A 25,901-nucleotide genomic window follows, 5' to 3' on the forward strand; every position below is an offset into this window, starting at 1 on the left:
GGGGGGCAGTCAATTAGCATATTCCCTCTTCATTAGATAGGATTAACTGACAAAAGTACTTTTTTTAAAAAAAAAATAATTCTCTGGATAGGCAAAAATTAAAGAATAAGCTGTGATGTCTCATTTATCCATTATCCCCAAGAAATGAGATAGTCCACACAATTCAACTTTAGAGAGATATTCGGAAGCACCTCTCTGTACAGGTGTGTACACACATACACACGTTTTCCTCCCACCTCATTCTGAGGCCATTAACTTCATGTGACTGTTGTGAGGATTACATAAATGACAGAAATAAGCTCCTCATATATGTTTAGTACTATAATTACTCCCTCATCCTATGAGTACTGAATGAACACCTGCCATGGGACAGGTGCTGTGTTGACACTGAGGACCCAATGGTACACACAAATCAGGTAAGGCCCTGCCTTTGTGGAGCTCTTCATAACCTCTGACTTCATCTGTCCTCATGTTCTGCACAAGCCCCTCTGGCCTTGCTGCTTTTTGGCCAAACACACCCCTGCTCTGTCCCACAGGACTAGCTTCCTCACTTACTTCAAGTCGCATGTTACTGTCTGAAAGGCCTCCCGACCACCTTATGTGGGAAAACTCTACCCTCCCAACTATGACATCACGTCCCTTCCCCTGCTTTAGACTTTCTTCTTAGATGTCCACCAATGACATCATCAGGCCTATATGGATTTGTTCTTGATCTTTGTTTTATTCACTTAGGGAAGATGCTGGTATACACCATGTCCTTGAGAAGGCACTTAAAGCAAACAGACACACACTCACCTGAGCCCCCGTGTGTTCCACCGGGGGCGACGAAGGCAGCGGGGCCTTGAGTTCCTGGACACATGTCTCTATGAGGGTGGCATCTGCAATACTGTTTAGGACAGAAAAAGAAAACCCTTCAGATGATTAGTAGGCTTCTAACTAAAGATTAATTAGTCAGAATTTGAAATCTGAATGTAACCTTGAATAGAATTCAAGAGAAAGGATTTTTATAAAGATAGTCAATGTTTATAAAAAGCTATTGTGCAACACAGGAAAAGATCTTATCAGATAAATGTGGGAAGCAAAGAATTCTGAAGAAAAATATCTAACGAAATCTTATTAAAACATTACTTCTGATCCTCATATTAACCCCACTGAGTAGGTGTCATCAATGACACTCCAAATAGTAACTTTCCCAAGGCTGCAATACAAGTGAGTAAATGACCTCTAAGTAGACCTTAAGTTGGACTGAATTACATATCTAAGGCCTTTCTTACTATACCATATAACCAATAAGAAAATCAGAAAAAGTTATGTCAGAGGCTTATTAATGTTAGATAAATGAATGAACCAAATCATAATTTCCCTAAATTCTATGAGAATACTTTCAGTCTCCATAACTAAATAACTCCAAATGAATTTTATGATCTTTCAACCCATGGACATTATTCTTCTACTAGAGGCCTGGTGCACCAAAATTTGTGCACTCGGGGGAAGGGGGGTCCCTCAGACCGGCCTGTGCCCTCTTGCAGTCTGGGACCCCTCGGGAGATAACGACCTGCTGGCTTAGGCCTGCTCCCAGGTGGCAGAGGGAAGGCCCAATCCCTAGATGCAGCCCCTGGTCGGGCTCAGAGCAAGGCCGATTGGGGAGTTGGGGCGCCTTCCCCTGTCATGCACAGAGCAGGGCAGATTGGGAGGTTGCGATGCCACCCTCAGTCACGCTCAGGGTAGGGCCGATTGGGGTGTTGGGGCACCGCCCCATCACACTGAAGGCAGGGTTGATGGGGAGGTTGTGGCGCCACCCACTGTCACGCACAGAGCAGGGCCCATCAGGGGGGTTGGGGCTCCATACCCTGTCATGCACAGAGCAGGGTCAATCAGGGGGTTGGGGAGCTCCCCCCTGTCATGCACAGAGCAGGGCCGATCAGGGGGTTGAGGAGCTCCCCCCTGTCACCCACAGAGTAGGGCCGATAGGGGAGTTGGGGCACCGCCCCCTGTCACACTCAGGGCAGGGCGGATCAGGGGGTTGGGGCGCCACCCTCTATCACCCACAGAGCAGGGCCAATCAGGGGGTTGGGGCGCTGCAACTGTCACACACAGAGCAGAGCCCGTGGGGGCGGGGGGGGGGCCGCCCCCAGTCACACACAGAGCTGCAGGGTGATCAGGGGGTTTGGGCGCTGCCCCCTGTCACGCTGATCCCGGTGCCGGGAGGCCTCATGGCTCCGCTGATCCCGGTGCTGGGAGGCATATTACCCTTTTACTATATAGAATAGAGGCCTGGTGCATGGGTGGGGCTGGCTGGTTGGCCCTGAAGGGTGTCCTGGATCAGGGTGGGGGTCCCCACTGGGTGCCTGGCCAGTCTGGCTGAGGGGATGACGGCTGTTTGCAGCTGGTCACACACCCTTCAGGGTGGGGGTCCCCACTGGGGTGCCTGGCCAGTCTGGCTGAGGGGCTGAGGGCTGTTTTCAGGCTGGGACTGAAGCTCCCAACCGCTCCGTTTTTCTTTTTTTTTTCTTTTTTATTCTGGGCCAGCTTTAGCTCTGAGGCCTCAGCTGCTGAAAACAGGTTTCTGGCCTTTGTTTACCGTCTGTATTTGATACAATGTTGCGGTCCGGCTGGCTGAAGCTCCGCTGAGTAAAGCAGGTTTCTGGGGTTTTTTTAGCTTCTTTATTCGCAACATAGTTGCTGAGAGTTGCAGCTGAGAGGCCGGCAAGTCAAGTGGGGAACGTTGGAGTTCTCCGTCACTGAAGCAAGCAAGCCTCCCTGTTCGCATCAGCTGCCTGGCTGCCAGCCGCCATCTTGGCTGCCAGTTAATTTGCATATCTCGGCCCTACTCTGGAGTGACAGGGGGATTAGCCAATGGGAAGGGTAGCGGAGTGACACTAATTACCATGTTTCTCTTTTATTAGTGTAGATGACCACGAGGGAGCTAAATCCCCAAACTCCTTCCCTCCAGTTAGAATGACCAAGGGGACTGACTATTCCTTGAGTGTGGTGGAAGATAAGTAGGGCTTAGAGCCTCTGAATATTACGAAATCAAATTTTTTTTTGAGGGGGTGGGCTTAATAGTCAATATAACAAACCAATACGAGCGGTTTAATGGATCTAAAATAAAAGTTGTCAGTACAATTCTGGCAAAAGCAAAAACCTGCAGTCTAATGAGCCTTCAAATGATGAAGAAATCCAGAACATGAAGCCATACAGGGAGTCATGAATACAGCCTGTGGGATTCACCTCCACCACCATGGCTCTCTGGGAGTGCTTCTCTCTTACCCACAGAGCAGCTCTATGAGCCGAGCCTGTCGGAAGGCAGATGCTGTGTCTTGTGGAGCAATCACCAGGAGGCTGTCTGAGAGGCTGCAAATAGCTGACAGCAGGGGTGGGGTGACCAGGATGCATGGTCTGGGCAGGAGAGCAGAAAGGGAAGAGTCATGAGGGAGCCGTGGGGACACTGTTTCAGGCTGACCTAGGATTGAAAACAAGCATAAAAATGTCACTATTTGGTTTACTTTGCGGTTATGTGCAATAGTCTCAAACTCTGATGATCAGAGGAAAGTTCCTAAACGTGCCCAAGAGAGATGGAATTCCCTGAGTGCTTGACGCATCTCAACCCTGAGGATGGGGAGTTAGACATCCACCTCTACTGTGTGTGCGCACGTACATACATGTACACTTGTGAATGTGTCTGCATATCCATGCACACAATACACAAGTGTGTGCATATACATGTACACACGGGTGTCTCTGTGTGCATGTACATGTACACGTGTGTGTGTGCCTTGGATGAAAGTGCAAGGGCCCAATAAGAAAGGCAGAGCATGGTGCTGTGTCCCAAGCACTCAGAAACAGAGGAACAAATACACCGTCCACAACCCTTTTCTGAGATTCGGGACCAGGGTGTTTCAAACTCAAAATAGTGTTAGATTTTGGAAAGATAGTAACTACAAATACCACATGTTAATTGACACCTCCAGCAGGATCTTGGTAACAGTATAACAACACCTCTACATGTAGCATGTGCACAACCACAGTAGCAAACGACTAGAGGGCAGGTGCTGCAGCCACATGCACTCAGGTATGAGCGAGGGTTCTCACGAGTGAGTCAGAAAACATTCAGTGTTCAGAGACTGGGTTTTAGAACTGGCAACATGAGACTGGAGCTTCCCTAGAAGACTTGGCAGGGAATAGCTAAAAAGAAAGCTGATCTGCCTCAAGATTCTCTTTCATGACCCTCACTCCTTACTTCTTTTTTAAAGAAATATTATATTTTAAATAAATTCAGTTTAACAAAAAGTACAAAGAATTCCATATACCTTCAGTGAGATCCCTAAATATGAACACTTCATCACATTTTAGCTATTTACCTACCTATCTTCTTATGTACTACTAGAGGCCCAGTGCACGAATTTGTGCACGGGTGGGGTCCCTCTGCGTGGCCTGCAGAGATCGGGCCCCAGCTCGCACTCCCAGCCTCACAGCCCTGCCTAGTACCCCACCTTGACCTGGCGCCGCCCCCTCACCTGCTCTACCATCCTGCTTGCGGGACAATTGATCGGGGCCGGTCCCCAGCCCGGCTCCCTCAGCACCTGGGAGCTGGGCAGTGGCCCTGGCCCCGCCGCCACTGGTCAACATCTGCGGGGCAACCAGCGGGGTGACTGGGTCCCCACTCACAACCACCTTGGCCTGGCACCGCCCGCTCACCTGCTCCACCATCCCTCTGCAGTCCTACTCTCATCAGGGCCCATCGGGGCTGGCAGTGCCTCCACTGCCACCTGCTGCCAGCGCTGCATCGCCAATGCCCACCATGTTCCACGCCACCCCCTGGTGGTCAGTGCATGTCATAGCAAGTGGTCGAACTCCCAGTTTCCCGGTCCAACGACTGCCCAAGGGGGCAATTTGCATATTAGGCTTTTATTATATAGGATTTGTAAGTTGCAGACAAAATCCCCTTTAATTTCCTAAACAGGGATTTTGTTTTTTATAACCACAGGACAATTATCAAAACCAGGAAATTAACAATGAAGCAGCAGTACTATCTAATCTACCTTTTCCAAATCACACATATTATCCAATGAATGTCCTCTATAGCAGCAGTGGTCAACTGGTGGTCCGCGGAACACTGGTGGTTGATGAGATCCGAAAGTTTGGTGACCACTGTGCTACAGCAAAGGAAAAAGTCCTTTTCCTTGTTTGGATCCAGGTTGGGATCATACTCAAGTCCTCACCTGGAGGAGCTGCTCCGTCTTGCTTGGTCTTTCAGGACCTGACACTGGACCTGTGGTAGGTCAGATGCTGCGAGTTTCCTCCTGAGGAGACCTTCAGCACACCACATCAGGAGAATCATGATTCCTCCTTGTCCCATTATTGGTGGTGTGAACTTTGGACCTTTTGATCAAGGTGGGGTCTATTATGTTTCTCCACTATAAAGTTATAATTTTTCCCTCCATAATTAATTCTTTCAGGGAGGCACTTTGGGACTATATATTATAAAGAAAGATATTCTTTTTTGAATCAAATAAAACTGGGAAAATTAAATTTAGGTACTTCCACAGAAATAGTTCAAATGGTTTTAAGGGAAATTTTTAAATACTATTCACAAACTATGTGTTACATGTCTGTCTAGGGCAAGCATGCAGCAGAGAAGAACATGAGGAAAACAGGAGGAGCACAGCATTGAGGAAACTCAAACTCACTCAATATTTTCAATATAATTTTTATATTTTATCTGGACAGAATTATCCCAGTTATCTATACGTATAATACTCAAATAGACTAACATTCTTATTTTGTAGTAATTGAACTTTATAAATCAAATGTACGCTTAAAGACCATGAGACCCTGTTAATGGTTTTCTTATAACATAAAATAATTTTCTTTTAGAAAAGTTAGAAACTAAATTTAAAAATGCAAAGCTGGATGTCTAAAGGGGCCCTAATGTATATGCCAGAAAAAATACTTGTTATCCTGTTCTAAGTCACACTAGGACATGATAATCCCCAAGTTAATCAAGAAGAACAGAATAAGAAATAAAAGGACTAACCAGCTGCACTGGAAAATCCTGCCAGACGTTCCAACTGAGGGAACTAAAATCTCATTATCACTTATAAGAAATTGTATCTTAATACTATTTAAAGACATCTAAGCACCACACACTGCTCTGGTGTTGAGGCTCACTGACAACTTAAGTACAGTGCTCTCCAGCACCGTACAAGGACTGTGAAGACTCCACAAAAAGGTGAGAACATTTTTTCTGTCAAATACATACACTGAAGGGATTGGTGATAGGCAAAACTGCATGAATATACATTCTAAGCACAGTCCTTGAAAAGAAAATAGTCCAAATCAAGAGTAATGAAACAAAAAAACCCACACAAGTGTACATATGTCCACACAAAAAACTACATAAATGTTCATAGCATTATTATTCAAAATAGCCAAGTGAAACAAATACAAATGACCATCAACTGATGAATGGGTAAATAACAGATGGTATATTGATGCAGTAGAATATTATTTGGAAATGAAAAGGAATTAAGTATTGACACATACTATAACATGGATGAACCTTGAAAACATCATGCTAAGTGAAAGATATCAGACACAAAAGGCCACATGTTGTATGATTCCATGAATATGAAATGTCCAAAAACGGGCAAATCTATAAAGAGGGAAAGTATATTAATGACTGTGTAGGGCTGGGGAGGATGCGGGAGAGGGGCAGTGATGAAAATATTCTAAAACAGATTGTGGTGACAGCTGCACAACTCTGTAAATATATTAAAACCAATGAATTGTACCCTTAAAATGGGTGGACTGCATGGCATGTGAATTATATTTCAATAAAGCTGTTTAAAAAAGAGTAATATAACATAGTCTTAAGAGATAAATATTCATGAAATTCGTTATCAAATTTTATTTTGTATTCTGTATCCTTAGCTAGTTGAACAATCTGAGTTTGCTCCTTTTGAGCTCAAGAAAATCAAATAAGTATTTCCTACAATTAAACACTTTCGTATATTGTCAATATAAACTGCTAAAAACCAAAATGGGAAATTGTTTAGGAAGTTATGGAACAAATATTGAAATAAAAATTCAGACTAATGTCTTAAGCAGGTATTTCTGAAGTTTTAGAAAGCATTTTCTGCGCAGACGCTTATACTTCAGTGTTTAAAATTACCTTCTCTTTAGATAGTATATTCCCTGCAGGTTAGGAATTTAATGCTAAATTATAACCTTCAAGTATAATTATATATGTACATGTACATGTATATACATTTGGAAGCATAATAGAGTTGGAAGCAGTCCCTAACACCAAGTATAAAGTTTACATATTGCCATTAACAAAAATAAATCCGAGGCTATTCATTACTCATTTGAAATAAAGATTCCATGAATTCTGTGTGCTTTAAAATGGAAGCACAATCTTTGAAAAACACTCAGGATTAGAATCTCTTCACTTTCACAATCACTGTGATAAATTAAAGTGTTTTTTCAAAGGAGGGAAAAAAAATGAAGTTAACTATATTCATAGTTCCCCAGTTATCTATGTTTAACTAAGAAGGAACCATATGGCAGCCAGACTATTTTTGGGATGGCAAATTCCCATTTATTAGTTAAAAGTATTTGTTTTGTTACTCTCTGATATATGTATTCTAATTTATTCCATCATGTTCTGTGACATTTCGTTTTGTTCTTATCTAGACATTTTGTTCTGGGACTTATTTAATTTTGGTCTTATCTAGACATTTACTTTCAAAATATCTGTCTGGACCAACTTGTCACTTTTCTTTCTGAAAGTGCAATGTCTTTCTAAAGGGTACCTGGAGCCACAAACTGGTCGTGTGAGGCTTCCGGGGGAGACGCAGCTGAGGTCACCGGTGATGATAGTCCCACACTCCCCGATGAAGATGCCACCTATGGACCAGCAAGAAAATTGTTACACACGGAAAATGAAGCACAAGCAGTATATACACAAGACAGACATCCTTAAACAGAAGGTTTATGGCAAAACTACATTTGCTAGTCGAACTAGAAAACGTTCCATATTTTGAGAGTCATCACAGTTTTTGAACGGCCTTTTCTTTTCTTTTTTAAATTGATTTTAGAGAAAGGACAAGAGAGAGAGAGAGAGAGAGAGAGAGAGAGAGAGAGAGAGAGAGAGAGAGAACAGTGATGTGAGAAACACTGATCTGTTGCCTCTCACACACGCCCTGACCAGGTATGTGCTTTGACGGGACTGAACCTACCACCTTTTGGTGTTTGGTATGACACTCCAACCAATCCAGTGACACCAGCCAGGGCTTGAGTGGCATTTTCTACTTTTTCTTATAGGACCTGTTACAGTTTTTGTAAATTAGTAACTGACAGGAGTGAGGTTTTGATTTGAAGCCCATTAAGATTATTAAGGTCCCAATAAGACCTATTTTCTCTTATTACCTAAATGTTAAAAGGCTGAGCTATACAACTTTACCTATAAATTCACTGTGTCCTTGAGATATTTTCATTTTTTGTTTTTTATTACCTTATCTATTTATTTATTTTTAGACTCCACATATAAGAAAAATCACATGGTATTTGTTTTTCTCTGTCTGAATTATTGCATTTAGCATAATACCCTTGAGGTCCTCCCTTATTGTTGCAAATGGCAAGATTTCATTCTTTTTTATGGCTGAATAATATTTCATTGCATACTTAACACTATAATTTCTTTTTTTTTAAATATATTTTATTGATTTTTTACAGGGATGAAGGGAGAGGGATAGAGAGCCAGAAACATCGATGAGAGAGAAACATCGACCAGCCGCCTTCTGCACACCCACTACCGGGGATGTGCACGCAACCAAGGGACATGCCCTTGACCGGAATTGAACCTGGGACCCTTCAGTCTGCAGGCCGACGCTCTATCTGCTGAGCCAAACCGACCAGGGCACACCATAATTTCTTTATCCGTTCACCCATTGAAGGATAGTTAGGTTGTCACCATATACTGCTTATTGTGAAAAAAAAAAATGCTGCAATGAACATGGGATGCATACTGGTATATCTCTTTGAGTGAATGTTTCCATTTTCTTTGGATTAATTTCTTGATTTCTTAACTCAAAAGAGCTTTGTAAAGTTTCAAATGGCTCACACAAATTTTAGTAGTGCCTATGAAAAAATTATCATAAGTACTAAAATATTTTCTTATCTCTCCCCATATTGTAAAAAAAGCTCTTTAAAAACTTAGGCAATATGCCAACACTATGTTTCAGAATACAACTTTTTTTAAAACATTAAATATAACAAATTCTGTAGTAGGAAAACACAATTTCACTACAGTTTTATAAGATGAAAAGATTGTGTGGCCTTCCTCAACTTGAAGAAGCCCAAACTGATGAGTTTGGCACCTCTTATGTGAAAAATACCTTAGGTCCATGCCGGTGTACACAGAACGCCTGAGCTGTCAAGTGAACTTAGGAATCAATCCTGCCTCACACACTCAAATACTATAACCCTCCCCACATACTGATAGCATATTTATCCTAACACTTCAAGTAGGGTATCTTAGACTTAATATATAAAATAGAATGAAAGCAAAAACCAAGGTTATATTCATTCACAATTTCTGATAATACAAAAAACATAAATTGGAAGAAAATGGTAGATGAAATTAATATACAGTTTTTAAAGTTCCCTCATTCAACTTGAAGACCTTAATCGTCTCTCATCACTTGAAGTTTGACATTTTACAAAAACAAGAAATAAGTGATAGGAAGCTGTAGCCAAGAATGTAAGCTACACACATAAAGTTATCTAAAAAATAAACCTAGAAAAATTTCAGTCTAGGTAAATAACTCATAAACAGGCATGTGTTGTTTTATTTTACATTCAGTGTAGTCACATTAACATTTTTTAGATTAGCACCGAAATAAAAAAGTTAAGAACACTGAGACTTTGTGGGTCCCAGTAGATCCCAGAGGGATCAATAGTCATCTCTACTTAATCCTCTTAGTTTGGGTCTTAGCAGATACCTTGTGTATGTGCATTTGTACACACGCAAACTCATTAGACTTGAGTCATTAAAATGGCCTACATGCAAAACCACAATCTAGACTTTCTCTCACTTTCACATCTGCCACATGACACATCCTGAGATTTCGCATTTACCTCCATATAATAAGACAAATGAAACTGTGTTTTACTTGTAGCCTTATCACCACACTGGTATTACAGAGGCAATGAAAGCCTATCAGTGCAGAGAAACTGATGCTACTTAAACTACAGAGCTAAAAGACTCACATTTTGCTTATAAACACTAAAAAAAAAATCTTTCATCAATGTGCTTATAAATAGAAGATTTCTAAATCATGTTTCATTGTAAAATAAACAGTTATAATTCTAAGAGAATCTTTCTGAAATAGCAAGAAACACAAAGCCATTTACCATATCAAAGTAAAATTTGAGTTTAAAAACAATTTCTTGTCTTATGAAGAAAATGTATCAAATGTTCAAAAACTGTTTCTTGGTATTCTGCCTTACAGAAACAAAGGAGCTCACTGGATACTTTAAAAATTTTTCAAAGTTCATTTAGGAGTTGCATATTTTATTTGTCAAAATGAATTCATAATAGCTTTCATCCTCTTTCATCAAAAGCAGCATTGGTGCCTAAACAGGTTATTTTTTAAAAATTTAGAAGATAACAAAGGTAGAAAATGAAGATTTGTGGTATGAAAAAAGATAGGGTACAAAACTGCTCACATTTTTAAAACATGGCAAAAATGAGGTACTTATCCTTGGCCTGCTCTCCAGTCTATGAAATAACTTTCAATTACCATCAAACAAAAGTCAAGCCATAATTCTCTAATGCCAATTTTAATGTTTCATGCCATTTTACTCTGCTGAAATATCTTTCTATCTGTATCTTCACAGCTATTACATATTATCTCTTCATAGCCAAAAACAGACTCAGCTCTCTTGGCTAACCCTTATCTAAAATCCCTTAGAAACTTCTCATACCTTCTATTTTCCCGTGTTTAAAAATTGTGAGTGGGTGCTTTAGGTCAGAGAATGGCAGCATAAGAGATTCCCTGGCCTCTCCCCCTGAAATTTCAACAAGTTAACTAAATATAATTCAACAAAGAATTCCCTGCTCAATATAGAGGCACACCTGAGAGACCTGCACATTGAAGGTGGGGAATAAACGTAGAGGTGGGAAGGGAGGAAAGCTCAGCTGGCCCACAGACGCAGCCCTGTAGCTGGGAGCTCTTGGCTCTGCCTAGAGAGGGGAGGACGCCAGGGGAGAAGGAGATCCTAATATGACAGGAGAAGAGTTGACTTTGGGTGGTGGGCACACAGTGCAATATATACAGATCTTGTAACATAGAAACCCACCCCTGAAACCTATATGTTCATGTTGACCAATGTCATTCCAATAAATTTAATTTTTAAAAAGGGGGAAAATGTGAATAGGCTTGTACCCTATCTTTTCTCGTAGTACAATCCTCATGTTCTTCCGTTATTCTCTCTTGTTTTTTTTAAAGACTAAATTTGGTCATAAAGCTGTTATAGCACACTGGTATGTACTAGGTAAAAACACCTATCTAGTTTGGTTACTTCTGAAAACTAGAAAAGTGACTCAGGAAGAAAAACAACTACTACCTGGGGATGGGGACACTGAGCTAGACAGTAGCCATCTCTGAACCGGCTTATTTACAAGGGCAATACCCCCGAGGTGACAATGACACCCCTTACTCTATGTGTAATTTACAAAATTCCAATCCTTCCAGAGCCAAGCAACTGAACTAATATCTGTTAGATTACACCATCAAGTCCCTATGGTATAATCTAAGGATCTGACCCAAATCAATCATAGAGCTTTCCTTAGAAAGACAAAATGGAAAAACAAAACACCAATCAATAAACTGCATCCTTTGTTAAAACTGTGAGATACACTAAACAGTTATATAAATAACCACATAAGCTTATTGGCAAGATTTCCATCATGCAACTGATACTTCAATTTGTAATTTTAAAATTTTCTTATGCCTGAGAAAGGTTTAGTTGGTCTAGGTACTGAGAGCTTATGTTTAAAGTAATACTGGTATAATAAATAAATTCTCCAGATTTTTCTCCTGTTGGGAGAGATAGAATATGTCGGGCATGGTAAGATGAGCAGAATTAGGGTAATTAAACTACTTCGGTGAATAAAAATCCCTAATTTGGTAAAAAGCCACTGATGCCCAAACTCTTCTGTTTGGAAGTCAAAAAAGAAAGAAAAGAGTTGACTGTAAAAATTCTAATGGATAATACCAGTCTTTTGAGAAACATCAAAAAATAAATCTAACATAGGACTATATATAAAATTTCTTTTAAAAAACAGATTCTATTGCTACATATTTCTCAAAACGTATGTTGCATCCTAACACAAACAAATTAAAGGCTTTCACATTAAAAGATGTCCTTCTATTTGATTACAACAAATAATATATTTCAAAAGTTTTTCTCAGAAAATCCAGTATACTAATCTGTAAGATTTATGTTATTATAAAATTGAGAAATATAAGAGTTTGATTTGCTTTCACTTTTTGTACTTAAGTCTTTTTATATAGGATAAATACAACTTGATATTTACAAAATAACTAAGATAGCCCAACATTAACTAGAGCAATTACTTTTTACTGTACACCTACTATGAGCAAAGAACTGAAAAATGTACAGATTTTTTTAGGTCAATAGCCCTTTAAACAAACAGGGTAACCTAAGAAGAATTACTTTTGAGCACATATTAATGCTGCCCATCTGTGAACTAAATAAACTCCTTTTTGCATTTAATCATATTATTTCTCTTATTGAGACAAAGATAGATACTATTTCTAGCTTGGAAAGGAAAGCATGACATCTAGTGGAACCAGGGAATTATTCTACTTTTCCAAATAAAGGTTCAATTTAGCACTGAAAACCAACTCTTCTCTTTTGAGTCTAGAAAAAAATAAAAAACTATTAAAACTGTAGGAAAAAGTACCAGTCTCTTGAGAAACTGTGTGGTAAGTGACTCCTATTAATGCCTGTATAATAGCTATTATTCTTATACTGTTGTGCTCCTAGAAGCACAGGTGACAAGCTTTTCTGTCCTAGGGTCTACTAACACAGTAATTGTTCCAAAAACACTTTACAATAAAACATACTGTTTTCCAGTGGAGAATAAGTGATTCTGTGTGCTTGTAAAACAAATGAAAACCAGTATCATTTATTATTTATAAATATTTAGTGTGTCAAACTTTTTAGAATATAGCAATGTATGAATGGGAAAAAAAGGGCAGGTATACATAAATTCCAGGTATCCTATATAATAAAAGGGCAATATGCAAATCGACCCTAACAGCAGAACAGCTTGGAATGACCTGTCACTATGACACCCACTGACCACCAGGGGGCAGATGCTCAATGTAGGATCGGCCCCCTGGGGGTCAATGCGCTCCCACAGGGTGAGCTCTGCTCAGCCACAAGCCAGACTGACTGCTGCAAGCGCAGCGGCAGTGATGGGAGCCTCTTCTGCCTCCTTGGCAGCGCTAAGGATGTCCAACTGCAGCTTAGGCCCCCTCCCCAGAGAGCGGGCCTAAGCTGGCAGGTGAACATCCCCCAAGGGGTCCCGGACTGCGAGAGGGCACAGGCCGGGCTGAGGGACTCCCGAGTGCACAAATTTTCGTGCACCGGGCCTCTAGTTTCATATAATCAAGAGAGGCTTCTGTCTGATGCATGTGTGTGGAAATGTGTTCATTAGTGCCAACTGGAATCTTTGAATTGGGTCAGCTGTCTCCAAACTGCTTTGGTCTTAAGCAAAATTTCAAGGTAATCAAGCATTATTAATCAGTTAAGATCTGTTCACCTCTTCTACAACTATTATAAAAATTTAAAGTTTTGGTTGAATCAGAAAAGATAGGAAAGAGGATGAAAACTCATCTAAAAGGATAGTCAGTGTACGACATGAGCAAGGCAGCCCCTTGATTTGCTCAGCCAGAACTTCAAGTAAATTGCAGCTGTTATAACCAAGCAAACCTTAGAATTCCTATCAGGCTTCTCTCTCCACTATGTAAATTCAAATTGTTTCACAGATTCAAAAGGAAGCACTTATGAATTCTTTGAAAGTACCATTGTTTCCGAAGTGGAGAGAGAACTAGGGTCTCGGTCTTGATGGGACATTCTAGATGGAGCCCTCCAAAACTTGAGTGAGTCATCCAAACCTGTGACAACAGGAAAACAGTCAACACGAATAGTCTACTGGGTTCTGTAACAATTAACAGAAAAACAGTCATCACATGAAACCAGTGAAAAACTAAGATATGAGGTTGGCCTAATTTTTATTTGCCTAATTAATTTATATGTAAAGCTTGTTTTCCAGAAAATTTAATGCAATTAGCTGACTGTGCTTTAGCTTAATCTAACACAATTTATCAAGAGCACCAGGTCTTGATAAATTGCAAATGTAATGTGCATAAGAATCACACAGAGCTTGTTATAGCAGTTCCTGGGTCCAATTCCAGAACATTTGTCCATTCCCCAAATCAGGGAGGTCCCCTACATTTGCATGGCTCCAAGGCCAAGCTCTGAGTAACACAGATCCAAAGACATCCAAACAATTAAATGGGTCACTTTCCTAATAGAGATGGACATTTATTTAGGATGTCCAAAATGTCATCAAATATAATTTTCCTCTTAATTTTTCCAAGAAATGAGCAGAAAAGTGAATTAAAAATTTACTTTTAAATATTTCATGATAAAGAAACTTCATGTCTCCAATTTACTCTTAAATGTCTCAGAAAAAAAATACATACATATGTACGCATATGAGTAAATTTTATTCATACACATGGCATGAGGGCAAATATAATAAAATGTTAACATTTGGGAATTCTTGTACCTTTTCTGTAAGTGTGAAATTATGTCAAAATTTTTTAAAAATTACTTTAAAATTAATTTTAAAATTTTTTATTTTTAAATCATTAGAAATTAATATAAGACATAATTATTATCAACATGCTAAGGTCTTATGCTCCAAGAGAATCTACAAACAGAAATAAAAAAGCTTCAGCAAGATAGTTTGATAAATGAGTAACATGCCAAATATAAATAACTTTTGCTATATTAGCAAAACAAAATAGAGAACTTAGTAGGTCTTACTCTTGATTGCCTAGGAAGAACTTTTCCAAAGTTCAAGAGAATAGTAGAGGAAAGTATAAAACTTTGCTGAAGGGTATGAAAACTTATGAAACATTTATATAATTTCAGAAATGGTTTCTATGAAGTATTTATAATGTAGAAAAAATGCTTAGGCAATGTTTAGTGAAAGAAGGGGATACAAAAATGTACATAAGATATGAATACAATTATATAAAACAAACAAAAGCTATAGAGAGGAAGATGCCTGGAGGAAAATACACTCTAACGCAACAAAGGAAATATCTAGATAGTGGGACCAGAGGAAAAAACCAATTTTTCCTGTGTACTTGGCATTATTTTTCAAATATCTTATAATACACTGGTCTTTAACAGTTTAAAAGGTGTTACATTTTATAAAAATCCTATATAATAAAGAGGTAATATGCAAATTGACCATCATGCCCTCGCACAAGGTGGCTGCTCCCATGTGGTCAAAGATAACCACCACAAGATGGCCTGCAGGGGAGGGCAGTTAGGGGGACCAGGCCAGCAGGGGAGGGCAGTTAGGGGCAACCAGGCCTGTAGGTGAGGGCAGTTAGGGGAGAGCAGGCCAGCAGGGGAGGGCAGTTGGGGGTGAGCAGGCTGGCAGGGGGGGCAGTTGGGGGCGAGCAGACCAGCAGGGAGGGCAGTTGGGAGCAAGCAGACGGGGGGGGGGGGGGGCAGCAATTGGGGGTGATTAGTCCGGCAGGCAGAGTGGTTAGGGGCAATCAGGCAGGCAGGCAGGTGAGCGGTTAGGAGCCAGTGGTCCCAGATTGCGAGAGGGCTGTCAGACATCCCTCAAGGGGTCCCAGATTGTAGAGGGTGCAGGCTGGGCTGAGGGACACTCCCACCTCCAGCCATGCACGAATTTTGTGCACCGGGCCACTAGTTTAAATATAATGTACCTACCGTTTAAATCACTGCTTTCTGTAGTTCCATTAGGAGCAGAACAACTTGAATAAAAGGTATACAGTCCCAGGTAACAATGTTTCACCATCTGATGCAAATGTTCATAGAAATGGCAGTGATACAAGAGAGCCTGCAGCGCGGGCTTTCCTACTAGCGACAGACCAGAGTCCTCATCATGGACACAGGGGCCCTGGAGGAAAAGAGGGAGAGAAAGAGAGACAGTGAATTATCACATGATTTCATCAAAAAGACTCACTGTCTCCCTACACTCCCCAGGTGCGACCTGGCCTCTCCCCTGCCTGTCCTGTGCAGCAGACTGAGGGCATTATTTCCCAGCACTCTAGGTCTTTGCGGCCTAATGATCCACTGAAGGCAGAGGCTCCACTCCATCTCTTGAGGGCCCATTTTATTTAAAATTCTTCTATAAAATGGTGCAACTTTAATCAAGTAATTATGTACTTGAGCCATAAACTCAAAAAGCTACTTTACAACCTACACAAAACAGTAAGTATTAAAATATCAGAAATAATGTGGTCCAAGTAATTACATTCACAATTAGTCTTCATACCTATGAATAAGCTAGATAAAATACATGGCCCCTCAATATTCACAGTGAAAGCTGTCTGCCACTTTCCTTTCCGCTGAACTAACCCTGCCAAGGGGAACAGCCACAGGCACCGACGCACACTTCCCACCAGGAAATTATAACTAAAGAAAAAGGATGATTAACAGCTTAGAAAAACTTGAGATATGATATAAACTCACAGTGCAAGAAATAAATAAATAAAAATGTTAAGGTTTGGAAAAAATCACCCAAATAAAATTTTTTAATCACACACACACAGGCCAGAGTGGTCATGGTCCTGGAAGCAGAGATTAGAAAGTGTAACCACAGCCCAATTAAGTGGATCTGTAGCGAATTACTGGTTTTCACTTTTTAGAATCAACCTACATAGATAAAAGGAGGCTGCAGAAGAGAATGTAAATGCAACCAGCCTTCACAAAGTAAAAGTAAAGATAAAACTGGCAAAGATTAGCAGAAGTGGGGAGAAGCTACTAATAAAAGGATAGGAACATCTTAGCCACATCCTCTTGCCTTCTAAATGGAGCCAAGAGACGGGATCCATAGATAACAGGACCAGAAACAGCAGGCGACCAGTGGAGAAAGTAAGGAGGTAATAGAACTATATTGGAGGATATTGTTTAAATGAGCTAAATTCTATGTGTCGACACAGCACAGGAACAAACATTATTGCAAACATGCTGAAGAATTAAAATCAGTAGGAGACAAAGCTGTCTCTGTGAATGGAGAGATATAGTGAATTTCATTGTAAATTCATTCAAAATACTTTTAACTTCTCAAAGAAAACCAAATGATCTGAAATAAATACATATTACCCAACCATTATTCATTTTTCATTTGATTTAGTTTAACTACACATTAAGCCTGAATCTCCACAGGCCCAAGCTTCCTAGTGGCAATAGCATATTAACAACAGAGCTTTGCTCAGGCAGTGAAGCCAAGCCCAGAATACGCACAAAGATGGCCTGACTCAGGCTTTCCCGATGACTAATGCTACAAGGGCCAGAACAATGGAGCCTTTCATGCACAGGCCAGGCTTCGCTCCACAGGTCCACCAGTAATTGATGGGGCTGTCATCCCGCGCACTGGGGAGATCAGCTCAGTCCAACTGCTCTGACTCAGGATGTCTATATTCTTACCAGCCCTGCCCTCAGGTGAGTGCTGGGGCTGCCAGATCATCTGCAGAATTGCCAGGGAAGCGGAGAAGGACAGTACGTAAAGCAAGAAAACCCTTCAAATCACTAGGTGCCATTACAAATGAATTTGTGAAGAAAAAAATTAATTATGTCATAGAATATTTAATTTGAAAATATTATTTTAAAGGATGTAATAAGCTATAATATTAATATTCAAAAATATTTTACTCCTAGCATCAGAGTTCTAATATATCCATTAGCTATGATTCAGAAGGAAATGGGAACAAAATAAACATTACATTTGTGAACAGAGAATTAATATTTTCCAGGAGAAAAAAAAAATATTTTGATATATAAGAAAAATTTTAAATGCTATAATGCAATCAAGAAATTGGAAAAATGATCCTAATTACATAAAAAAACCTTAACTACATATAAATTATGAATATAGTTAAGATGATATTGCTTCTCTAAGTACTTATTGTTGTTAAATCAATACTCATGACTTGTGATGAATACATTAAAGAATGAAAAATGTGCACTGATAATTATCACATTGAATATGAAAATAATCTATACTATGACTATAAATCACCACTATCTAAAACACACACAAACACGTATGCAGACAGTTTACAGCTGTGCCCACTAAGAATGCACGGAACTAATGACATCCACCCCCTCCCCCCAACAATGAGCTTATCTAGAACCCACATCTCTATCAACAGAAATCAAGGCTTTTTGAGCAGATGTCTAATTCCACGCTGGGGCTGGGAAAGTCTAGAACATCTTGCTGTACCAGAAAGTGAGGAAGACTACTGAAGACATGTGAAAAGGACACAAGACTCTTCGTGAAGGGGCTCCTTTTGGACAAATCTGGAACAATTTAAACATCTAAATAAATAATGACAGAAACAGATTATAACCCATGAAACAAACTAAGTTTCCTGAAGTTCGGACTGGTGTAAATAAAAAAAAGAAGTGAATAAAAAAATAAATGGGGAACAAAGGAAAGCTCTTCCTTAGAGAAAAATGTAATAAATGTAGAAGAAATGATGGAATTAGAAAATCACCATTTGGCAATCATTCTGTAACAACTGCTTTAGACAAGAATCTCGAGTGGAAAAAAGTTAAAACTAATGAAAGAAAATTGATGAGAAATGAACATTTATACAGTCTCAAAGTATCTCCCATAACTCCACAATGAATAACACAGGGGACTTTACCTCAACCAAGTGAGTAAAGTTAGCATGCCCAGTAATGGGTCAGAGAAAGCAGGTCCCCTGATACACTGCACTGAGAACACGTACTTCCATGGCTTCTCTGTAAAACTACGGAACCTGAATCTAATCATGAGAGAATAGGCACACCTATTTAAAGAGTATTACAGCAACTAAGTAGGCTGCACTCCTCAAAAATGCTTAGGTCACAAATGCTAAACATTCAGCAACTATTTTAGATAAAGAAGCCAAATAGACATGACGACTTGTGTAACACGTGCATAATAAACACCATGTGAGCTCTTATTTCTGTTTAAAATTACTTTACCACTGCAGCCCTAGTGGGTGGTTCAGCTGGTTGAAGTGTCACCAAAAGGTTGCAGGTTCAATTCCCTGTCAGAGCACATACACGAGGCAACTGATCAATTGATTTCTCTCTCTCTCTCTTTCTCTCTCTTCCTCCCTTCCTCCCCCTCCCCCTCCCTCCCCTTCACCCCCACCCCGCCCCCCTGTCAAGTCAGTAAAAACATATCCTCCGGTGAGGATGAAAAAATAATAATAAAATTACCACTACAGAGCAGAATTTATAAATCTGACCAAGCATTAGGAAAATTTCTACATTTTCTTTTAAGAGATCCTGTTGCCTTGTATGAAAATTCATCAGTAATGAAATATATATATGCTGAAACTTTAACATCAATTAATCTCAACTATCTACTAGGTAGACCATTGTTTAAAGTCACCCACCTGCCAAGTATAATCCTTTACAATTACTGATGGCATTGGAATTACAAGGAGATTCTGAAGAATAAAGGCAGCCTGAAATTAAAAAAAAAAAGAAGTCAATACTGCCATCTTGTTGCCACCTCTGAAATAACCAACATATCGAAATTTAGTAACAAAAACACGTATCATGAGTCAACTGCACATGTCAACAGGTCATACACACAAACATTATGAGAAACATCAAACTGCATTCCTGTTAGATGATGACCTAACAGTGGATGAAATGATTTCATTGGGAAACATATTTTCCTCCATCTCAGAATTTTATTTTTTCAAAAAAGTAATCTGTAAAATATAAACTGTTGCGGTAGCATTTAGGAAATATATTTTCATGTTTCTATTATCCCCTACAGACTAAATGCACCTATGTACACACACACACAACACACACACATACACACACCTCTCACCCTGTCTTTTCCCCTTTCTCATAGGAGATCCTCTCAATAAAATTTGCTAACTTAACAAGAGTAACAGAGGGGATCCAAAGAATGAAATTTGCAACCATCTTTAACTGGAAGGCAAGAGATAATCTTTAAAGTTGGTCAATCAAGAGGACACTACCGTTTTTAACATTCCATTAAAGAGCAAGCACAGCCTTTGGATTTGTAACTAGGAACAGGCCAAGTAAGGGTGAACCCAGGAGCTGCTGTGTTTTTTATCTGCCCGAAGCAGGATTTGATTACTGTTTTTAAACTATTTGCATCAATCATCATTTTAATAATAGGAGAAAGGAAAAAATCCACAAACTATTTGGAAGAATTAAAATAAAGTTTACTTTTCCTCTTACACGTTATGATAAATACTACCTAGTATTTAGATGGCTCCTTAACTAAAGTTTACAAACATTAGCGACCCATAAACACTTAGGTGACATAAAAGTATTTTTTCCTGTAAACCTTTCCAATGTATAATAAAATAAAAGAGTTTATTAAAACATACCAAATTCTGCCTTGACCTTATCAGATTAAGGGACTCCAATATTTACTGTGAATTAATACTTTTTTCATTCTCTACTACCATTTTATTTGGATTTTTGCAGGCATAAGAGATGATGGTCAGGGGTCAGTCCACCGTGTTCAATAGGGAGTTGGTATGATCACAGGACCATCACATTCATTTCTGAGGGAAAGGGGAGGAGGTGCTAGACAGACAGGCCTACCTCCCGGCGCACCATGCTGCATTCTGACTGGTCCAGAAGAATGTTCACCACAGTTCCCCAGAGCCCACCAGAAATGTTCTGACAGCTGTTGGCCAAGGCCACACAGCCAGTTTCTAGGGTGGTCAGTGCGGATCCTAATCCCAGAGAAGTGAACCTCACCTGTTCAAGATACGGAAGGGGGGAGGCAGGAGGAGATTAACCAATGAGCTTATATGTATATGTGCACAACCCATGGACAGACCATAGGGTGGTGAAGGCCTGGGGAGGGGGTCGGGGCCAGGTAGAGGGGTTCAATGAGGGAGACAGGGGAAAGGAGGACATCTATAATACTTTCAACAATAAAGATAAAAAAATAAAAATTAAAAAATTAAAAGAAAAGATTGTCAAATCAAAGAATCTGATTCCCTAATATACATTCTTAATTTTTCTGGTACATAAGATATCATACTTTTATGATATTGTCTTGACAATCCTAAATTATAAAAGACACTGGTAGAAAACAGTGCCCTATATAAGCTTATGAATGAATAAAATCCTATTCCACGATTCAAGAAAGCAATAATATGGGGGCGGGGGGAAAGTTACATAAAAGCAAATGTCACAAAAAAATCAAAACCAGATATAAATTAGAAAAAAAAATATAACTCACAAGACTTTTTTCTGGGGAAAGCATAGAGCACTTACATATCTTTAATGAACCAATTCCTGTCTCTTCCTCATTTTTAAAGAGACTATCAATTATTTTGTTCTACCTTCCTTAGTGTCTCTTTCAAATAAATGGTTTTAACTGTTTTGAACCTTCTTTTCAAAAAGAAGTAATGAAATTATTTTTTATAAGACATTTAGTATTCTACCCAAAATAATTTTTTTAAATGTTTCAAATAAGATTGATGTGGTGTACTAGGTTTCCCCTAGTACCACAGCTGCTCAAGTTATGCATTTTGGTGAATTTCTGACTTCTGATCCCCAAAATAGGATTGCACTGATAACTATAAAGCAACAACAAAAAATGTAGTCATGATATAGTCCAGCAACAAGTTCATGGGAGAAACTGCAGGAAGTCCAAGTTCAATGTGTCTAAAAAAATGTAACCTCTAGGTTCAGATCAAATAGCTCTGCAAATCAAAGTTTTTAGTATAATAGGATATAATCATTTCTTGCTTGAAATTAATGGACAGTGTGCATAGTTAACAGTACTGTATTACAGACTTAAACATTTGCTAATCACAAAATTCAACAAACAAACAAAGAGAAGGCAGGAGGAAACTGTTAGAGGTGAAGGATATGTTTATGGCATTGATGTGATAGTTTCTCCAAACACATGAAGTTGTGGATGTTAAATAGGTACAGTTTTCTGTATGACAACCATATAGAAAATTTGTTACTAATATAAAACTTTGCACTATGGGACTATTCTATTAAATGACACTCAAATGTCACTTGGCAGCTATCCTTCTAAATTGGTTGAAAATAGCTGGGATTTTCTAGTACTTTTCACTGTTCTATCTTTTTTTCTGTTTTTAATCTGTGTCCTAATGAATCTGATGAAGAGGGAGTGTTATGTACTGAAACATATCCCCCCCAAATTTATATGTTGAAGCCTTAACTCCTGATGTGACTGTATTTGAGGACAGGCCTTTCAGCACGTTATGAAAGTTCAATGAGGTCTTAAGGGTGGGTCCTGATCTGATGAGGCGGTGGCCACCTGAAGGCAAGACACAGAGCCCTCACCTAATACTCCCAGCCTCTATAACTGTGAGAAAATAAGGTTTTGTTCTTCAAGTCCTTCCCTCCCCCAACTCTATGGTATTTTGTTATGACAGCCCAAGTGAAGATGGGATTAAATAAAGTTTAAGGTATAGTCCAGTGATAGCGAATCTTTTGAGCTCGGCGTGTCAGCATTTTGAAAAACCCTAATTAACTCTGGTGCCGTGTCACATATAGAATTTTTTTGATATTTGCAACCATAGTAAAACAAAGATTTGTATTTATGATACTTATTTTATATATTTAAAGGCCATTTAACAAAGAAAAATCAACCAAAAAAATGAGTTCACATGTCACCTCTGACATGCGTGTCATAGGTTCACCATCACTATACTCTAGTCACTACAATGGTCTCATTTTGGAAAACAGGAATGTATATATGCATATGCTTTATGTCCTCTGTTTTTTATCTACCCATAACGAACTCAACTTTTCTTCACACTGACCTCTGGGTCGCGATCCACCCACAACGGAATCAGCCAAGCCAATCCTTGCTGTATAGGAGTGTGCTCCTCACCATGACCCCCCAAAGGCAAGAACCAAAGTGGCATCCACTCCTAAAATGTAAAAAATGAAAAAGAAATAGAAACACATTAGGGAAGTTTCTAAAAATAAAATATAGTGAGTTTAAATAACTCTTAATTTTAAAAAATCAAAACAAAGTAAAAATACACTTAAGACTTCATTTTAATTCATTAATTTAGCCAAAACAAGGCAAACAAAAATATTAGCTTCACCTTAAAAAGCTAAATATACCATTTTCTTCCTTCAGAACAGCTATTTTCCCCGTGATTTAGAAACAATGTATCTTACAATGCAGATTTCAATCAAAACAGATTTCAAATAAAAAAATTCAGATTTTTGTAATATGCAACTAAGAAACATCTTAGTCAAAAGTCATTTTTGTCTCCAAGAAGAAAAGTCAAAAGAAATATTTTCATATAGTAAACATATAGGCTCAAAATGTATTAGACATCACACATTCCTTTTCTAACAACTGCTCAGAAGATGGGCAGCTCGCAATGCTCTCACCGAGTTCTGGGCCTCGGCCATCATCTCATGAGATAAGTGAAGCAAGCAAAGAATCGTGCTCTTTGTCACCCCCTTTCCCATGAAGGACATAGCATTTCCTCCACGTTCCACATAAAAGGAAGTGATGACCTGAAAAACAAATGCAAGCAAGTTCATAGCAGCGTTACTCTGAACAGTAAATAAGGCCAAATATATCACTTGCTACTGACATATCTGAATTGAATCCTAACCACGTAAAGTGTACGCAATATTCTCCATTTACAGATTTGAAAATGGTTAAGATGGTAAATTGTACCACAATTAAAACAAATATTCCTACATATTTGTTAATAAAAATCTTTAAAACTTACTTGTGCCTGGCACACACAGGTGATGAATAAACAGTAAACAACTATTACTTGAGAGTTGTTATTGCTGTTACAGTCATTGGTTATTTTTACTTACTTCCAGGAGACCTGCTAAGTACTTCCCACAAATTTCGAGCGGCTTTGCAAGAGAAGAATGTGAGCTCCACCCGGGCAGTGCTGTGAGATGAGCCATCCCTCGTAAGGTCCTCTCGAGGGAAGGCAGGCCATAGAAGTGAGGAGCATCCGTGACTCTCAGGCACTGGAGCAGTTTCAGAGCCAGCTGTGTTTGGAAAACGTAAAAAAGTTCCAAGCATTTCCTGGGAACATAAAGGAAGAAAAAAGTCAGCCGCAGGACTAGTGTGATGGGCTTAACAGGTAATTGTCTTATTGGTGGCAGAGGATTCCTAACAAATACTATATCAGAAAAGTATGAATTAAGACAAAAGGCAGAAAATATTTCCTCTCAAAAGAAGAGTTAAAAAAAAGTATAGTTAAAAATATCATCTCGGGTATAAAATGTAAAATACCAGCAATAATTGAAAAATACATAAATGGATAATGGTATTGTCAAACCAAAAAAAAAAAAAATGAAAACTTGGGATGAAAATTAAATGCATATTTTAAGTGAGTTTAATTGACATATTCTAAACCTATACTTTTAATCATTCACTATCATTAAAAAATTGAATTTTTAATTGACTAAAATGTATTTTTTTTCACAGAAAACTTAAGTTTTTAAAAAAGGAGCCCTAGCCAGTTTTGCTCAGTTGATAGAGCACTGGCCTGTGGACTCAAGGGTCCTGGGTTGGACTCCAGTCAGGGGCACATGCCCGGGTTGTGGGCTCAATCCCCAGTAGGGGGCATGCAGGGGGCAGCCAATCAATGATTCTCTCGCATCATTGATGTTTCTATCTCTCGGTCTCCCTCTCCCTTCCTCTCTGAAATCAATAAAAATATATTTTAAAAAATAAAATATAAGAAAGGTTTGCCCTTGCTGGTTTTGCTCAGTGGATAGAATGTCCACCTATAGACCAAAGGGTCCTGGGTTTGATATCAGTCAAGGGCACGTACCTTGGTTGCAGGCTCCTCCCTGGCCTGGGCCCTGGTCAGGGCTTGTGCAGCAGGCAACCAATTGATGTGCTTCTCTCATCAATATTTCTCTCTGTCTTTCCCTCTCTCTTCCACTCTCTCTAAATACCAATGGAAAAATATCCTCAGGTGAGGATAAAAAGAAAAAATGTTTTTAGCCCTGGCCAGTTTGACTCATTGGTTAGAGCATTAGCCCATGGACTGAAGGGTCTCGGGTTTCATTTCTAGTCAAGGGCACATACCTGGGTTGCAGGCTCCATCACTGGACTCGGTCGGGACATGTGCAGGAGACAACCAATCAATTTGAGAGATGTCTGTCTGTCTCACATGCTCTCTCTCTCCCTCTCTTTCTCCCCTCCACCCTTCCTTTCAACTATCTGAAAATCAATGGAAAAGTATCCTCGGGTAAGGATTTTTAAAAAAAATACTAAAAAGATATGAAACATTCTCAATACCTCAGAAGGCCCCAGGTGTCCCTCTCTAGTAAAATTTGTATTGACTTGTGTTTTAATTCATTAATCTTGTCTTTTACTATGTCTAGTCTACTGTTAAACCCATTCAGTGAAGTCATTATTTTAGAAATTGTAATTCTTGGTTGTAGAATTTGTATTTGGTTTTTTTAGTCTCCATCTCTCCATATTTTTATTAATCTTGCTCAGATGTTCCTCTAATAATTATTATGCTTATTTAAAATAATAT

General features: G+C 39.2%; 1 protein-coding gene across 5 annotated transcripts in view; it reads right to left on the bottom strand.

Moving 5' to 3' along the window:
- The window catches only part of RTTN (rotatin), a 113,520-nt gene that overhangs the window by 29,305 nt on the left and 58,314 nt on the right, over nucleotides 1–25,901 (bottom strand). For 4 of the 5 annotated variants that reach the window (XR_009454118.1, XM_059706353.1, XM_059706352.1 and 1 more), the window contains 10 exons: nucleotides 24,211–24,430; nucleotides 23,767–23,895; nucleotides 23,181–23,291; nucleotides 20,968–21,126; nucleotides 19,767–19,838; nucleotides 16,081–16,270; nucleotides 14,125–14,216; nucleotides 7,818–7,911; nucleotides 3,271–3,463; nucleotides 796–886 (listed from right to left, as the gene is read on the bottom strand). Coding sequence is in view for 4 of the 5 variants with exons in the window: in XM_059706353.1 (XP_059562336.1) it covers nucleotides 796–886; nucleotides 3,271–3,463; nucleotides 7,818–7,911; nucleotides 14,125–14,216; nucleotides 16,081–16,270; nucleotides 19,767–19,838; nucleotides 20,968–21,126; nucleotides 23,181–23,291; nucleotides 23,767–23,895; nucleotides 24,211–24,430 (1,351 nt within the window). In the remaining variant the exon portion in view is untranslated. The remainder of the gene's footprint in view (nucleotides 1–795; nucleotides 887–3,270; nucleotides 3,464–7,817; nucleotides 7,912–14,124; nucleotides 14,217–16,080; nucleotides 16,271–19,766; nucleotides 19,839–20,967; nucleotides 21,127–23,180; nucleotides 23,292–23,766; nucleotides 23,896–24,210; nucleotides 24,431–25,901) is intronic. The other variant, XM_059706355.1, reaches the window with a different exon arrangement.

This window comes from Myotis daubentonii, chromosome 8, assembly GCF_963259705.1.
Source record: "Myotis daubentonii chromosome 8, mMyoDau2.1, whole genome shotgun sequence".
In the NCBI taxonomy this organism is placed as follows: domain Eukaryota; kingdom Metazoa; phylum Chordata; class Mammalia; order Chiroptera; family Vespertilionidae; genus Myotis; species Myotis daubentonii.